This window comes from Gossypium hirsutum, chromosome D09 (assembly GCF_007990345.1).
Source record: "Gossypium hirsutum isolate 1008001.06 chromosome D09, Gossypium_hirsutum_v2.1, whole genome shotgun sequence".
Taxonomy (NCBI): Eukaryota; Viridiplantae; Streptophyta; class Magnoliopsida; order Malvales; family Malvaceae; genus Gossypium; species Gossypium hirsutum.
Window position 1 is genome coordinate 9,431,157 of NC_053445.1, and position 18,623 is coordinate 9,449,779.

Here is an 18,623-nt window from a genome sequence, read left to right on the forward strand (position 1 = left end):
ACGTATTCTTAAAGCACCTAAAAATTAAATATATATTCATATAAAAAGTATTACAACTTCAATGAATGTTTATCAAACCAATTTGACAAAATTTCATAATTAAATCCATTAAAATTTATCAATAATCTTAACATAATAACACACAAAACCTAAAACCATAACTTTTTATGGATTCAAAAACATCCAATTCATGCGTAATATAATCATGCATTATTCCATAAACCATGTATATTGCTTTTCTTTTCCTTTTTTTTTCAATACCATAATTATATATTTTTAAAGGGAAGAAAAAAACAATATCAGTGACTTCCCCAATTCTGAGAAAGATTTTATATATATTCAAGATATATGTGCTTGAGATATCTTTAAAAAATTTAATAACCGATTAAAATTAAACTGGAAACATGCAATCAATTTAAAAATTATCACTTTACAAAACTAACAAAATATGAATCGATAACTTTTCTCCGAGTTATGCAAAAAATTCAAAAGACATTTATTTGCATCAATTCAAGCAAAACATGAACTCAATATCAATCCATGAAAATTGTCTAATGGACTAATACTTTTTGCAAACATTATCTCCCAAATTCACGTAAAGAAACAAAGCATGAATAGATTTTATCTTTTAATTTGATATGCGAATACTAATTTGATTTATAAACCCCTAAAAGTTAAATTTATTAAAAATTAAAACCTAAAACTTTTATCATGAATCTCAAAGATTCAACATATATATAATCAAAATATCAAATCCATAAAATTTTATGAACCAATCATTCCAAAAAGAATAGAAACTTAATCAATTCTCAATGATTTGACATGACAAGGTTCTGATACCAATTGTTAGAACCGTAAAGCTTTGATATAAAACTTAATAAACTAACATCTGTCATGTTAGATCATTAAGAATAAACCAAGAACAAAATTAAATGCGGAAGCGTACCTAAATCTATTGTTAGAGATTGCCCAGAAGATTTTAATATTCCAAGAAAATAGTTTTTCTCTTTATATAATTTACTGTGATGAGCATGGAAAAAAATTGAGATATCATTATTTCTTGGGGACCACTACCTCTTTTAAATAACTGATTATTAACTTAGTCTTGGGTATTTATAATTTGGCCCATTATCAAATTATAAATACTACTTATGATATCTACATATTATTTCCATGACACTTTAATACCTATAATATTTATAACATAATTGGTCACTTAATTTTGTATTACACTTTATAATAGCATTATATATTATACATTATACATATGTGCCCATAATTGAGGGTTTTAATTCAACAGTACCGACATGTTTTGATGTATTATTTTAAGTTTATTGATATTTTTAAATATTTTATCGCATATATATATTTATAATCTCACTTTTAGTTTTTAATAAATTATATATTATTTTGATAAAAATAAATTATATATTATATATACATACAAATATATCTCAATTACATACATATAAATATATTTCTATGTAAATATAAGTTTTTCAATTATTAATTAAGTTTAATAATTTAATTTAATATCTTTTAATTTTAAATTTAATAATAGAAAAATTAAAATGGTTAAAATATAAAAATTAAAATTAGTTTAAAATATCAAAATTTTGTACCTAACTGATATGGGATGATACAAGTTAGTATTCATTGAAACGAGCCAAAACATATTGAAATATTGACCCAAAAAGAACAGAGACTACTCTAGACATTCCAATTACTTAATAGATTTGTGATTAGTCTAGAATCAGGTTAAATTGGATATTAAATCAATAGAATGCTCTTTTGGAGCTTATTTTCTAAATTTATAATCCTAAACTTGAAATTAACTCAATTCGAATAGGGATAAGTAAAACTCGATTCGATTTGATTCGAAAAAATTAAATAAAAAATTTGAATTTCGATTTATTCAAGTCAACTCAAATAACTAATTCGAGTTTCGAGTTCGAGCCGAGTTAAATTTTATAATTCGAATAATTCTTATAATAGATTGGTGTAAATACTCTTTTGGTCCTTGCCAATTTTGAAAATGAGCAAATTAGCTAATCTCTAAAAAAATTACAAAAAATCTAAAATAATTTTCAAAAATTCAAAAATTATATTTTAAAAAAATTAAAAATTTTAAAATATAATTTTAAAATTTTAAAAATTTTCTAAAATAATAATTTTGGAACTAAATAAGTTAATTAATGACTCAAGTATATCATAGTAAAGAATGTTAATATTTTATTATTTTACTTTGAAAAAGTTTTTAATATATGTACTCTAAATAAAATTAGTTATACGGTAATAAAATTTTAACTAATTTGATTAAATTCAATTCAATTCCACTCGAATTTTATTTTACTAGACTTAATTTAAAAAATTATTAAATTAAAATAAAATAATAAAATATAACTCCTCAACTCATTTAACATTAAATTTGTCCGATGCATCGAAGTGAGATAAAAAATTTCATTTATCTTATTTTATTTAATCTCATATTCCAGTATTGTGAATAAAAATACGACTTGGTGCAAGAGTTCCGAGTGTATCGAACATAAAGGGAAAAAGGAGTTCTCTTGGTGCTGAAGCGCGCCGTTTCGTGACCCATTTGCGCCTTGGCTGCGTTGCTCTGAGAAGCAAGCTCAAGCTCTCAAGAGAAGATTAGCTTCTCCATTTCGAAAACAGATACTTATGATTTTGATCCCAGATATTCCAAATTTACCCCTTCCCTTTCTCTAATTTTACCACTACCATGCCCATCTCTCTTTCATCTTCCCCCTCTTACCCTATTCTCAACCTCAAAACCAGACTCCACTCTCCGCTCTATCCCACGACAGTGAAACGGCACCGTCTCTGGTCTCCAACTCCAACCAGAAATTACAATGCCGATTTCCAAGAAATTCTTCCCGGAAAATATTCCGGTCATTTGGGAGCCGTTCAGGCACGTGGCAGCTGGTGGAACCTTCCTGGTGTCCAAGCTTCGGAATCCTCTACGGCGAAGCCTGTTACCGTTTCGATGGCTCTTAAGCGAATATGGGGTTTGATCGGAGACGATAATTGGATTGTTTTTCTCGCGCTCGGTGCTTTGTTCATCGCTGCTGTTCGTAAAATTCATAACTCAATTGAAAATTTTAGCATTTTAAAATAAATTTCTTATTTCTATATTTTAAAATAAAAAAAGAGTTAAATTCCAGGTTTCGAAGATTTCGATGCCTAGGATATTGGCGGCGTCGGTATTTTCTGCTAACAGCGGTGAGTCCGCAGCGTTTTTTAGAAGCTCGCGGATGTTGATTTTACTGTTAATTATCTCAGGAATTTGCAGGTATTTTATAAAACTTGTAAATGTGATTTGCATTCGTTTATTTGAGTGAATTGTTTGAAATTTTATTTCTCACTTTTATGTGAATTGCAGTGGCTTGCGAAGTGGCTGCTTTGCCATGCCAAATACGATCTTGGTAAGAATTTTTTTTTTACATAAATTTAGTGCTACTTACGCTTTTGCTTTGCAAAATAAAGGGGGGAAATCTTTATTGTTATTTTTTTGGTATATTGAACTATTATATTTCAATTGTTAGCTTCTTATCATTCATTTTAGTTATTTGCAAAAAGTAGTAAACAAACACAACCTTATATTTTCATTTCCCTTTTTCTCTGACTGCAATACTTTAATTGCAGGTTAAGCGTCTTAGGCGAAGCTTATATGCATCTCTTGTTTTTCAGGTTCGTGATCTATTTGAGAATTGTTTGTAGTACTTGGGGTTGTGAATTATGATGATGATACAAGTCTTATATGTCACTCTTCATTTTTTTTTTAGTACCTATGTCCAACACTCCTGTCTGACACATATCCAAACATGGGTATAGGTTCGACCATCTAAACACCCTTCAAATGCGTGGAAAACTAGAAAAAAAGTTCAACATATCTGTGTTGGACACATACCTGTATTGGTTTGTAGTAAACCACTATCTGCTGCTGGTGCTTTTGATGTAGGATATTTTCTTTTTTTGACATGGAAACAGTTGGTAGTTTGACGAGTAGGCTTGGATCAGATTGTCAGCGGCTCTCTTATGTTATTGGGAATGATATCCATCTGATAATCCGCAATGCTATTCAGGTTTTTGTTTTTTTTTTCAATATTATGCTTGCTGTGAATTTTTGTTTCCGGGTAGAGTTTGATAACTTTATTCTTTTTGGATTTTTAGGGAACAGGTGCTTTGATAAATTTACTGACTTTATCTTGGCCACTTACATTACCAACATTGATTATATGCTCTGTTCTTGCTATAATATTTTCCATTTATGGCCGGTGAGAATTCTTTCTCTTTTCACCTTAATTAAGCTATCAAATTATCCTTCTTAGCTTATTTCAGGATCTCAGTTTATGGTAGATTGCTTTTCTTTATATGATTATATGGTGTACTTATTATGCATATGCTGAACTAGCATTGCTGATGATTTTGGTAGGTACCAAAAGAGAGCTGCAAAGTTAATGCAAGAGTTCAATGCATGTGCCAACAATGTAAAACATGACTTCAGATTGCTGCCAGAGTTATGCCAGTCAAATAACATTCTAATATAACCAGTATCTTAATGTAGGTTGCACAAGAAACACTTTCTTTGATGAGAACTGTCCGGGCTTATGGAACAGAAGGAGAAGAAGTTGAAAGGCAACATTCTCTCTAGCATTACTCCACTAAGCATTCAAAACATTTATGGGTGTACTTTTTCCTCTTTGATTGGCACTTTTTTGTATGGCATAGACGTTGACACCCAGGGCTTTCATGACAGAAAAAAAATGTTAATTTTTATTGTTGATCCCATTTGGTTTTAGGTACAAGCGGTGGCTGGATGAATTGGCTTTTGTAAGCATTCGAGAAAGTGCGGCTTATGGATTGTGGAGTACGAGTTTTCTCACCCTTTACCGTTTTACACAGGTTATTTACCATACATCCTATCCCTTTGCCTCTGGTTGTATTAACCCCACTGCAAATGATGAAATGTAGGAAGATGCATCATAGTGATAAAAAAAGGTTGCTAATTCTAATGAAGATTTATTATATGACTTACTGTTAATTCAAGTATGATATATTGCAGGTTCTTGCGGTGCTTTTAGGAGGAATCTGCATCATGAATTCGCAACTATCACCTGAACAGCTTACTAAGTACATATTATACTGTGAGTGGTTGATTTATGCTACTTGGAGGGTCGTAGACAACTCATCATCACTACTGCAGTCCATTGGAGCATGTGAAAAGGTTTTCCATTTAATGGATCTCTTGCCTACTGATCAGTTCTTATCAAAAGGCAAGTAATTTGTGTCTCTTTTTAGGGTGATATCCCGTAATCCTAGATATTTTTTAGATTAACGGAGTTTTGTTTCACTTCATTCAGTTTAGCTTTCATCACATGACATGCTGTGAGAGATAGTCTTTACACTCTTTCTTGCCTCTTATTAAATTGTTAAATAATTTGGAGAAGAACTTTGCATCATCTTATCTGTATCCAAAGCATTTAACCTGAAAGAAATTGTCTCTTATTATTGTTCATGAAAGATGCTAAAAACGAGAATCAAATCCTATAATCTTGAACTTGTAATTTGATTGGCTAATTCATTTTTATTCAGAACTTTGTTCTAAATCTGATGATCTCATTAGAACCAATTTTTCTTTCAAATAATTAATTTTCTTTAAATTGTCCACCCCAATGTTTTCAGGAGTGAAGCTGCCGAGACTAATGGGGAATATACAGTTTGTGAATGTATCTTTTCACTATCCTTCAAGGATCTCAGTATGTCTCATGTCCTTACAAAAGTATCATTATACCAAATCATAAATTTTTATTTTGCTTCCATGGTATGCTATAATTTCCATTATCTTAACAATCATCATTAAGATTTTAAAACTTCTTCATTAGGGATTCTATAGGGAGCCATCCACAATTGAGCAATCAGCCATTAATAAAAAACTATAAAAAATCTCCGTAACTAAATTGATAAATTTGGTCTACCTTTTCAATATTCTTGCCCTGTCACCTCCTCTTCTTCCTGATTTTCTTGTTAGAGTGGATTATGACAAGAAACATTGTCTGGTCTCTATTTTCTGATATTCAAGCTGGTACCTATACTAGATCGTCTAAACCTTGCTATACAAGCCAATGAAGTGGTTGCAATTGTAAGAAATTCCATTGCATGGTTGTTACTATTCTTCCATTGGTGTTAAAAACGGGGATTTGAGGTTTGACTGGTCATTCTTATCTTGACAAGGCTGGTTTAAGTGGTAGTGGAAAAAGCACAATAGTGAATCTCCTGCTACGTCTTTATCAGCCAGTTAGTGGTCAGGTTAGCTTTGTCCTTCACATATATTATGTTTCTCCATATCATCATACTGGTTGAATGACTGCTGTGTGTTGGCAGGTGATTATTCTTTTATGCTTTTTTTTTTATTTAGTTACTGGTATTTGGAAGTTAGGGATTTCATGCTAAGTGTCTCTGATGGTCGAATTGCAGATATACATGGATGGTCTCCCACTCGATGAGTTGGACATCAGGTGGCTGAGAGAAAATATTGGATTTGTTGGACAGGTCAGACTACATATTCTCTTTTCCTTGAAGCATGCTTGAATGTAGCTACAGGGAATATTCTAAATCTGTAATTCAGTCAGGAACCCGATTTGTTTAATATGGATGTCAAGTCCAACATTAAATACGGTTGCCCTCGAGAAGTTAAAGATGAAGGTATAGAATGGGCTGCAAAGCAAGCCCATGCGCATGAATTTATTTCATCTCTTCCTCATGGTTATCAAACAATTGTTGATAATGATTTGCTCAGTGGTGGACAAAAGCAACAAATTGCTATTGCTAGGGCGATTCTCCGTGATCCTGCAATTCTTGTCCTGGATGAAGCCACCAGTGCACTAGATGCGGAAAGTGAGCACTATCTCAAAGTAAGCGCATAAAATTCATTTTCCTAAAGTGATAGTAAAATATGAAATTCGCCATGTTTTTAACGAGCACTAATCCATTACCTTCTATTATCTTTAGGGGGTTTTTCATGGACTCAGAAATGAGAGTAGATCAAAAAGAACTATCATTCTTATAGCACATAGGTCTGGTATTTTCATATTTGCAGCTTTAGTCATTTTGATTTCTAGTTTTAGATTTGATCATGTTTGGAACATTGGAATTAACTCTGCAGGTTGTCTACCATTAAGACCGCTGACAGAATTGTTGTAATGGACAAGGGTCGAATCATCGAGGCATGATATTTTTTTTCTATTCTCTTTTTCCAAATAATGGTTGTATCTTTTGACTGAAATCAATTATAGCCAACTCATGCATTTGCTTGCTTTATTTGCGGTCAGATGGGTGACCACACTGAGCTTCTACCGAAGGGTGGGTTGTACTCTCAATTAATCGGTGCCCAAGCCGAATCCATGGCTTGATTCTAAAACCTTCGGAGCAATTTCAGCTGTATTTCTCAGTTGCCGATTCAGGGTAGAAGTAAGTAAGTAATCAATTACCTGTTGTTTTATTCATCATTGTTTTGCAGCTACTGTCTCATATTGTATGATAGACATATGTTGTTGCACGAGTCTGTCTTTAAAGCTGTGGTCCAAATTTTGTACTTGAAATGCTGATTGGCAAATCAAGGCCCGCAAATATTTGCATTCGACACTTCTATTTGATTCGAATACGCATATAAAAACATAGAACTCTTATCTATCTATATATAAAAACTTAAAAAAATTAAATGTGTGCATATCAGATTTGAAATCTGGATAACATAGTTCATAAGTAATTTTTCTGGAGATATATATTGCATTTGTCCTCTTAAATAGACTACTTGTCATGTTAGAGTCAAAAGTGCATGCATTTGAACTGATTAAAAGCTAAATGCAAACGTCAAAATCATGATTTTGTTTTCGTCATAACAAAAACCCAAATGGACACCAAAAAACTCTACAAGAAAACATATACAATCGTGAAAATATGAGTGCATGTAATTAACTTCTATTAACAAAAGATGTATATACTTTAATCTTATATTTTATGATAATATTATTTGGTTCTTTTTTAATAAATTCATCGAGTTTTTAGGTCATTTTACCAAAATGACCCCAAAAAATAAATATTTACAAAAATGATTTAGTTTCAAAAAAATCACTCAAATAACTTGAAATAAATAGTAAAATGGGGTTGGGGGACTTAATGTTTGACACCACCTTGATTTTTGACCCAATCATTATTTGATGATTGGGTTAGGCTTAAAAAAAATTTGGGGTTGGGGGACTTAATGGATGACACTATGTTTTTTCAAGCAGTAGCACATTAGTATATATTTATACTAGTATTTGAAAAAAAAATTGGTTGGGGGGATAAGTGGCTGACACCACTTTTTAATATTAAAAAATAATTGTTTTTTGGTGTTAACACACTAATAGTCGATATTCATTTTATCAGATAAAAAAATTTTGGGTTGGGGGAACTAGATGGCCAACATTACCTTTTTCTTATTAAAAGATATTTTTTTTGGTGCTGGCACACTAATGGTTGACACCCACTTTATTAGATAAAAAAAAATTTGGGTTTAGGGAACTAGATGGCTGACACCAACTATTTTGCGAATCGAACTTTTTTTTTTGTGTTGGGACACTTATGGCTGGCACCTTTGTACTAGATTTGAAAAAAATATTTTTTTCGGGTGTTAGGATACTAATGGCTAGCACCTTTTCAATATATAAAGTTGTTTTGTCTTCCATTTTAGCTTTTTGTTTGCTTTATCAGTTGAAAATCGATATTAAGAATATCAGTTTTGTTTGTTGAGGAGGAAGCAAAAATGGTTGAAGATGAGTTCCCAAATTCTGTTTGTTTATGTTCATTTTGATGGTGGAATGATGAATACAGCTGAAGAAGATTTTGTTTTTCAAAGCTTGCAGAAAATTAAAATGTGTTTTGCTGGCAGATTTGTAACAAAAGATCAGTGCAAAGATAGTTACCCGTTGCGGTAAGCAATTGTTGGGATTGTTTTACAAATTTTCAATTTCAACAAACCCGTTCAAGTTCTTAGAAATGAAGCTTTAAGATAATGGTTTAGAGATAATGATAGCAATTTATTATCCATCTGAGATGGATAATCCCAGTATTGTTGAGTTGTTTGCGAAGATAGTTGAACCGGAACCTATTCAAATTATTATTCCAGTAAGTCAATGTTTTGGAATTAATTTCGACCTTAATGTCTGCTGGAAAGGTCAGTTGGGTTGTGGAGGGTCACTGCAAACTCTCGAAAATCCAAACTACGGTGGATGTTTGTATAATGTCCTAATCCCCTGTCATCGTCTAGAGATTTATCCAAAGGTGTTGGCCACCATAGAAGATGGTGATAAAGGGTCTAGTAGTGAAGGGTTCGATAGTGAAGATTTGAGTGACCTCAGTTTGGATGACATCACTTAAGACAGATGATGAAGGCCTGGTGGAGGGTGAAGATGTACATCCCCATTCGGTCGGGAACATGGGATCCAATTTACTTATCTATAATAATCTAGGGGCCTTCATGACTGATGTAGATCTTGATGCGGTGTTTGCACGTGAGTTTTTCGAATATCCAGATATAGTGTCGGCTCACCTATTGGATGAAGAATCGGAAGTTAGAGAGTTGTTCGTAGCACAACAATTCGATAACAAGAAAGACTGCTTACATATAATAAAATAGTACAATTTGAAGCTGTTTGTTGACTATAGTCACGAAGTCAACGCAGTCTTTATATATCAGAGAATGCTGGATTAATCTTTAAGTGATTGGAAATGGCGTGTTCGAGCTACATTAATACAATGGACACAGATGTGAACAATCAAAAAAGTAAAAGGTTTTCACACATGCATGGTTGCTTGTATGTTGCAAGACCATCGAAAGTTGGATGCAAAAACCATATGCAATTACATTATCTCGTTAATGAAAGACTCGCCCACCATCCATGTATCTACACTTATTGCGGGCATTCAAGCTCGACTCAAGTACAAGGTCTCCTAAAGGAAGGCATGGTGGGTGAAGCAAATTGCTATGTAATAATTGTATGGTGACTTTGATATGTCACACAACGAACTTCAAAGGTGGGTAGCCGCGATGTGGGAGCATGTGTCAGGACGGTGGCTGATTAACAAACACTATCACATAGAGGCCTAGACGACAAGATAGAACCGGGGAAACGAGCCTTCCACTGATTGTTTTGGACGTTTGAGCAGTGTGTCAGGGTCTTCCCTCATTGCAAACCGATGGTATAGGTGGACGGAACTTGACTCTACGACAAATACACGTAAGTACTCTTGATTATGGTTGCACAAGACGACAACCAGAATGTACTTCCTATTGCTTTTGCCATTGTGGATAGTGAACTTCGAGTCTTGGGAATTTTTCTTATTAAATCTGTGGAGGTACATTATCAGGCAAGACAACATTTGTCTAATCCCGAGCAGATTGAAAGGACTACTTGCTGCGGTAAGACATTCAGAGGTTTCGTGGTAGTCCATTTATTGCATTCAACACATTGCGTTAAACTTCCATAGAGAGTATAAGAATAAAGAATAGGGCAAAGAAATCATGAAAATGGGTAAAAAATACTGTTCCAAAATTGATCTGATCATATCATATTTTTTGAATATGATTGTATTTTTTTCATATTTTATTTTTTGAAATTGCATACATGGGGTACGAGTTAGTATCGCAAAGATTTAGACAAAGGTTTGCGAGGCTTGAAGTTCAGATGTCATCATTACCCGAAAATCGATGCCTTCGTCAATGGTTGGGTAGCATGCAGAATTGACAGCGGAGTCAAAGTTATAATGATAAGTTTCGGTATGGTCAAATGACGACCAACCTCGTAGATATTAACTCGGTCTTAATGTGTACACGTCATTTGCTAATTTCTGTTGTTTTCTCAACAACATTCTATAGACTAGCCATATTAATGCCAAAGATGGGGTTGAGACAAGTAAAGCAGATAGAGGCTGGGCATATGTACGTTGAGGGCATCCGAAAGGCACTGAAAGTCAACTCGAATAAGGCACGGAGGATGAACGTAGAATTGTATTTGCGCAACTTGGAAACTTTTCGGGTTCAAAAGTACGTCGGCTGTTGCTCTGGTCTTTTGCCCAGGTCGTACGCAATTGATTTGTGAAATAGGCGTTGCGAGTGCGGGTTGTTCTAGACTCTTCGATAGTCGTGTGCGCATGTTTATGCAGCATGTGCGCATGTAAATCTAGATATCGATGAATTCATAAACGAGGTTTATACGCTGCAACACACATTGCGTATCTAGGGCAATGAATTTCCAGTAGTTAGATGTTTCCAACTGAGAAGTTCCACCGCTTGCTTTTGAGATGCTGCTGAACCGTAGTTTTCGTAGACATCCTAAAGGTCAACCACAATTAATGAGGATTCGAAATGACATGGATGTCAAGGAGATGAGCGAACCTAGATAGTGCACGGTATGCTGAACACCCGGCCAAAATCGATCCACTTTCCCACATCGTGTCTATGTTCCCAATCAATCTTCCTATAATGTCGAATTGGAAGATGAGTGATTTCTTAATTCTCTATGATTCAATTAATGTATAAATTAAAGTATAAATAATTTCCCATGATTTCTTAATTTTAATTACAAAATCAATTTAGAGATTAAATAATAATAATTTAATACATTTCAATTGAATAGTTTAAAACCAATTAATAAATCAATTAAAGTATAGATAATTTCAATTAAAAAATAGCTTAATAATTAAATTTTAAATTAAAAAATAATTGAGTTTCTTAATTTTAATTGCAAAAACAATTTAAAGATTAAAAAAATAAGTGAATTCATTTCAATTGAATAGATTAAAACCAATTAATAAACCAACTAATAGACTTAATAATTAATTGAAATTAAAAAAAGGGGGAAAAGAATGATCGATGTTAGGCCTGTAGTGTGCCAGGCCCAAGCAGCCTGCTATGTCAAGTTGTGCCTTTAATGGTTCGTGTCAACCTTGTCGGCGAGGCTTCGGTCCATTGGTGGTCGGCTTTAGGCCTACACTGACGTGACTCAACGGGCATGGGTCACGGTGCTCTCAGGTATTTTTTTTTCTTTCTAATTTTTTCCTCACCCCCAATGCCCCCAATATAAAACCCACATTTGAACCTCAACCATCCCACCATTGCAAGTTCCACCACCAACCACCATAAGTTCCAACGTCGACCACCGCCAAACGTTGTCGATTGTCGTCGGTCACTTGATTTTTTCTAGTCCTTAAAATATGTAAGTAACTAAAATATTTTTACAAGATTAAATATTTTCCAATAATTTTTTAATTTTTTATATCGTTCGTGATAATTTCTTCTATTTTTACGCAGATACTGGAATGGATGATAATTATCTTCTAAAGCATGACAACCACATTGCTAAGTGTATTCACAATATGATAAAATATTCACTAATTGACTTTTAAGCAAAATTTATTATAATTTGTTTTTTTAAAGATAAATAAAACGTATCATTTTTGCTCTTTCTACAATAACGATACCGAATTGTGAGACCTCGACTCTATGATTCGTGATATTTTTTGAATCAGAGGTTTTGCCGTATTTGGAACTCGCGGGGTTTGGGTAAGCCGCGTACATTCAGATTGTTGACTTATGGTTTGATTTAATATCAGCCTTGGTTAAATGATTGCATTTGGAGACACATACGTTCCACTTCCCATTTGGGGAAGCAACAATCATACTGGAAGGCGTAGTTTAGTTAAGGTTGTCTATTGATGGGGAAGCAGTGACCGGGCCGGGAAAAGTGATCGATCTGTGGGGCATTTGTCAACGATTATTAGAAAGAGTGCCTCTCGATGATGAGGAAGGAAAATTAACTGAGTTGAAATTCACGTGGTTAAGAAATAACTTTGAGCATCTATCGAGCAGTCTAACGCAGATGGACATTATTTATCGAGCAGTCCAACGCAGAACGTTTATTCTATAACTCATAGGTGCAGTTTTGATGTCGGGTGTGAATCAAAATAAAGTCCACATCATGTACATCTCCTTACTGGAAGACTTAGCCCAAGCTCGTAACTATAGTTGGGGCTCTGCAATGCTGACTTATACTGCGAGCTTTAACGAGTGACAAAGCCATCCACGAAGACCATGGGCAGTTGCTGCCTTTTACTGCAGTTGTGGGCTTTATATTGGATGCCATTTTTGGCATCAGTGAGCCACCAACTGCTGTTATGGCCATTTGTAAATAAGTGATTTATCCTTTGACTATATCTTTTGTTTCCAAATTATATAGTATAATACTTTTTGAATGATGAAAATAATAATTGAAAATATGAACTTGTATTTCAGATAGGCGACGTTACCAGAAATTGGACGATCATACACTATGTCGATATATCGTTAGATGATAGAGACTCACTCTGGGGATAAGGTAAAATAATTGAATAGACTTTTTTTTTCTCCAAACATAATATTTGCAAAAAAAAAATTAAACTTAGATAAAAATGTTTGCTTTGTACTGTGCAGTTTTTATGGGTGACATATTCGGACCAGGAAATTACGCTACTCATACCATCATGGGTTTACGAGCAACAAGCTCTATTCGTGACAAACGTGCCATTAATTAATTTTTATATGGTTGAGTAGCATGTCACAGATCGAGTCTTGAGACAGTTCGGTTGCATGTAACCTATTTCGGACCCTCCACAGGACTTTAAAGAAATACATGGAATTGATAAAATGGGCAATGACCAAATAAATTGGGCAAACCTACATGCTCCATACATCATTCTGTTAAACGCCCAACATGAGAGATGACCCCTCTTGTTTGTCTCAGAGACAAGGTTCATTCCTTCGCGTGAGTACACAACTTGGTATGTCCAAAACGAATTGCTTTACATATTCTAGGGTAGATACATGGTGATCTTAGGACACATGCAACCGAAATTTTCTCTATGAGATATGACTAGAACGACTGCGTCATAATCGAGTTCCACCATTTGAGAACACAAAATCTGTCTCTACTCTCGATTTTGAGCCCTAATATGAAGCGTCTGAGTCGTCATCGCATACCCTCATCTGAATGCTCTTTCGTTCGAGGGCATATTTGGCAATGACCTTGAGCCTCAACATTCGCCACACTCCGGGTCGTCCTCATACCACCTAGAGCTCCATCGGCAAGCACCTACACCTAACATTGAGAATATTTTTGGCTCGACACCTCCGATCTCGCAATACACCTTCACTCTCGATGATGGGGGTATACAATTATATAACTTTCTTAGTACAACAGAAGGGACACTGAAGGCTGACCTGAACAACTATCAAGCGCCTCCTCAAGGTGCATGCCCTCGCAGACAGAGGCAACCCAATCGTTATACATCGACCCCGGGGATGTCGCCGGGATCTAGACAATTTTGATTTTTTGTAAATATTTACTTTGTAATTTTTCTTCCAATAGGAAAATTTTTGAATTTTTAACATAATTATTTGTGGGCGTAGATGAGTACAAAATATTAAGTAAAAAAATATAAATTAAAAATAATAAACGTAACAAAAAATTATATATATAAGAAAATACGAGCATTCTATAAAACTAATATACGAAAATATATAATTTGACCAACAAATAGCACATACTAAATTTTATTTACAAATAAAAAAATAATATGAACATTTTAGAAAATTGATATAAGAAAATATAAAATTCGACCGACAAATAATACAGACTAAAATATTTTTACAGATCCAAAAATGATTCAAATATTTTACAAAATTAATATACAAAAATATGAAATTCAACAAACAAATAATATAGACTAAAATTGATTTACGGATACAAAAATAATATGAAGATTTTGAATAATAGTTTCTCCAAAGCTAGTCGTCTTCTACTTGAATTAAGTCTACGTTGCATTTAGTAATTTCGACCATGTTCGCCCGTTGTATTTTTTAATCGTCACCGGTCTACACAGTTAGCCATCTATGGCGAAAGAAGTCATCCAACCCTTAACAACATAACATTTGCGGTTCACGTGACAGTATATAATTCAACTTCGTTAAAACATGACAATATAAAATTCAACCCCGAAGTTCGGTTGTATACTCTAAAACACTCCCATCTACAATTCACTCCATCACACTGATTTAATGATATACTCCCAAATATGATATTCCCATTTGATGGTACACACTAGAGGTGCTCAAGGGGCCGGGCGGCCCGAATATAATAAATATATTTTTTTATTTTTTTATTTTTAAAATATTTTTAAAATACTTTTTTTTAAATTTTTTTATTTTTAAAATAATTTTTTTGTGTTTTATTAAAAAATGGGTTGGGCCGGGCCGGGCCGGGCTCGAGCTTAGGGATTTTTTCTTGGGGCAGGCCTGGACAAAATTTTAGGCCCATATCTCGGGCCGGGCCGGGCCCGGGCCTAGGGTACGGGCCAAAAAAATTTTGGGCCCAGCTCAGCCCATAAGCACCTCTAGTACACACCCAGACACTCCCATTTGATGATAATCTCAACAATTTTTTTCTCATCCAATTACAATACCACAACCAAATAACTTCCAAATATATAGGTTAAGGAGGTGTTGGCCATCAGTGTCCCAACACCCAAAATTTTTTATCTAATAAAGTGACTACCGACTATTAGTGTGTCAGCACAAAAAATTATTTTTTAATAAGAAAAAGGTGATGTCGGCCATCTAGTTCCCTCAAATTTTTTTTATTTGATAAAGTGGGCGTCGGCCATCAGTGTACTAGCACCCAAAAAAGATTAATTTTTTAATATTATAAAGTGGCGACCACTTATCCTCCCAACTGATTTTTTTTCAAATACTGGTATAAATGTATACCAGTGTGCTATTGTCTAGAAAAAAAATACCCAGGTGCCGGTCATTAAGCCCCCCCAATCTCAAAAATTGATTTTTTAAACTTGACACAATCATCAGGCAATGATTGGGTCAAAAATCAGGGTGGTGCCGGCTATTAAGTCCCCCAACCCCATTTTACTGTTCATTTCTGATAATTTGAGTGATTGTTTTTTTACCTGGGTCATTTATATATATATATATATTGAGTATTTTGGTAAAATAACTGTGTTTTTATATTGTTTGATACGTCTAAAATTGTTTCAACATTGCCAAACAGCTGAATTTATTATATTCTTTAGAAGTCTAATGGAAACTTTTGAGTTGAATTGCTTAAAACATATGCACACTTGTTACCCTTCCTATTTTTTAATTAATTTTATTATTTATTAAACATTTAATAGTTTTAAACTAAATTATAAATATTTTAAAAAATTATGAAATATGGATTAATCTTTTCTCCAAAAAAAAAACTACATATCCAAATTCTTTAAAGCAACATTACAAATTTTCTCGCCTCTACATCATCTTCGTCCATCCAAATTCAATTTTCTGCAGCAAGTTATAAAAGTATCGAAAGGCATATTAATAATATAATTTTTTTAAACTAAACCAAAATATTATTTGTTCACTAAAGGAATAATCTTAAAAGAAATTACATGATGTAAATTAAAATTAATAAAAAGTAAGACATGCTAAAGATGTAATAGTAAAACAAAGATGAAAAATAAGCAACTATTGAAATAATTTTAAATTTTTTTGCATGTAAATTGTTTTTCGTAAAACATTTTTATTGTTTTAAGGTGTTTGTTTGGTGGAAAATGAATTACAAAAGAAAATTATTCTCCATAAAAAGGATAAAGCCAAGACTTTCTGAAGGAAAATGTCTTACCCAATTTTTTTTTGTAAGATATTTTTCAAACTATTAAGGTTCTGTTCACTGTCTTCATTGTCGAAGAAATAAAGAGGGAAAGCTCTCTTCACTGTTGAAGAAAATAGTCCATTATATTTTAATTTTATATTTTTATGATTTAGTCCCTAAAATCTAAATTTTTAATATTGTACAATATAATTCCTTAAAAACAGATTTTCTTATTCTACAGTTAGTCCTAAACCTTGTTTTGTACAGCTTTGCAAAACAATCTATTTTCTAAAATTTTCAAATTTATAATTTAGTTCTTGCAACTAAAATTGTCAAAATTTTCCAAAATTAGTCCTTGATTTTTGAACAGTTAAACTTTCATATTCTATTTTTTTCAGAATTGTAAATTCTCAAATAATGTAAATTTGTCCTAGAACTTAAGTTTTGGAATCTTTACAATTTAACCCCTATAGTTTCAAACTTTACTATTTTATGCTCGACTTTCCAAATTTACATATTTCACAATCATATAATTTAGTTACTACATCAATGTTTCATATTTTAGTACTCAAACCCTTAGAATTCGAAAATTTACAAGTTTTACACTTTGGTCCTTCACTTTTTATTAAATTAAATCATTTTTCAACTTACTCATCCAAATAATATTCAAAATAAACATTTACCACTTTCAACTTAATTAAATAGAAATTTATATCTATAAATTTATATTCCCTAATTTAATAAATTAACAATTAAGCTTAATTAAGTAAATTAAGATTGATTAAAACTAAAACATGATTAATTAAAATATAATAAAATCTCAAATGTACGCTTGTTTTATTGAAAACAACTTTTATGAAATCTTTTCAGAAAATCTGCCGAACAACAGAAATTATTTTTGACACATTCATCCAAACACCAGAAAATATTAGTTTTTTCTAGAAAAGTAAGCCATTTTCTAGAAATCATTTTTTGGAAGTCATTTTCAATAAAACAAATGGAGCCTTATATCTAAAAACAAACACAAAGATATTTATAACTGAAATAATAACAAATTTAAGGTAAAAATGTCTAAATAGGAGTAAAATTGAATAAAATTGACTCTTATACAAACAAATCATGGAAAAGTTCAGTTTTGAGAGCAAGTTTGACATTAACTTTGTTTATATTTTGTCCTCACCAAGTTAGTTCTCGCAAAATAATTCAATAGAACATCGTAAGATCACCATATTAAAAATTAAAATATTAGTATTCACTGAAATGAACATTTTGTCCAATTAGCTACTTCAATTACTTGCTTATCAATAATTGGTTCTATAATTATTTATGAACTCCTAGAATCTCCAATATATACATTAAGCCAACATAGGTTAATCATGTAATCATGTAATCAACTAAATGAAATAATCGTATTAGGTTGAAAAATATATAAATTCCTCCAACTTGGAAGAAGTCCCACCCAACTTGTAGCCGAGGGGCAATAAGGTGGTCCAATAAGTAAAACATTAAACTTAAGCTTTTTAAGCCTTTGGTTAAACGGATAAATTTAAATTTTGGACCTCTAAAAATAAAAATAATTTAATTGAAGTATTTTTAACACAATATTTTTGGAAAAAATATACTTTTATTTCGGTCCCCTAAACAAAATTCTTAGCTTCACCTTGCCAAAGATTTAGATAAAGCTCATCATTTAACATTTCTTAAGGAAAAGGAAGATATTGTTGAGGGATTTATGCATACTACAATAATTTTGCCACGCCCTAAAATCTCTTATATTAAAGAAGGCATTGTTTTGTGAAAGTATTCAATAAATTTCCCGAGAAAGTGCATTAGAATTATTTAAAAAATTTGAGGAATTGATTGGAAATTTTAGAAGGTTATTAA

The 18,623-nt window shown here is 32.6% G+C and overlaps 1 protein-coding gene across 7 annotated transcripts; it reads left to right on the plus strand.

Moving 5' to 3' along the window:
* The first annotated feature begins 2,504 nt into the window (after positions 1 to 2,504).
* On the plus strand, positions 2,505 to 14,485 carry LOC107892256 (ABC transporter B family member 26, chloroplastic). 7 transcript variants are annotated; one of them, XR_001682547.2, is made up of 21 exons: positions 2,506 to 3,091; positions 3,186 to 3,313; positions 3,404 to 3,446; positions 3,667 to 3,711; positions 3,807 to 3,855; positions 4,012 to 4,106; positions 4,195 to 4,298; positions 4,457 to 4,511; positions 4,589 to 4,659; positions 4,824 to 4,926; positions 5,087 to 5,297; positions 5,707 to 5,780; positions 6,104 to 6,163; positions 6,256 to 6,330; positions 6,499 to 6,573; positions 6,654 to 6,935; positions 7,033 to 7,097; positions 7,187 to 7,247; positions 7,353 to 7,495; positions 13,355 to 13,436; positions 13,532 to 14,485. XR_001682547.2 is itself a non-coding variant. In XM_016817282.2 (19 exons), exons 1-19 carry the CDS (start codon positions 2,744 to 2,746, stop codon positions 7,431 to 7,433), a joined length of 2,025 nt encoding a protein of 674 aa, XP_016672771.1. In that variant the 5' UTR covers positions 2,506 to 2,743; the 3' UTR covers positions 7,434 to 7,658. The 7 variants fall into 7 exon arrangements, 6 of the variants coding, with proteins under 6 accessions (XP_016672774.1, XP_016672771.1, XP_040957609.1 ...); XM_016817282.2 differs by lacking the exons at positions 13,355 to 13,436; positions 13,532 to 14,485 and having other exon boundaries at positions 7,353 to 7,658; XM_016817286.2 differs by lacking the exons at positions 13,355 to 13,436; positions 13,532 to 14,485 and having other exon boundaries at positions 2,956 to 3,095; positions 7,353 to 7,658.
* The last annotated feature ends 4,138 nt before the right edge of the window (positions 14,486 to 18,623 follow it).

Bases quoted from the DNA above. Each gene is read 5' to 3' on its own strand.
- LOC107892256 (XM_016817282.2), top strand. From the start codon at position 2,744: ATGCCCATCTCTCTTTCATCTTCCCCCTCTTACCCTATTCTCAACCTC. The intron at 3,314-3,403 runs GTATTTTATAAA...TGTGAATTGCAG, and splicing joins ATTATCTCAGGAATTTGCAG to TGGCTTGCGAAGTGGCTGCT. The intron at 7,248-7,352 runs GCATGATATTTT...ATTTGCGGTCAG, and splicing joins ACAAGGGTCGAATCATCGAG to ATGGGTGACCACACTGAGCT.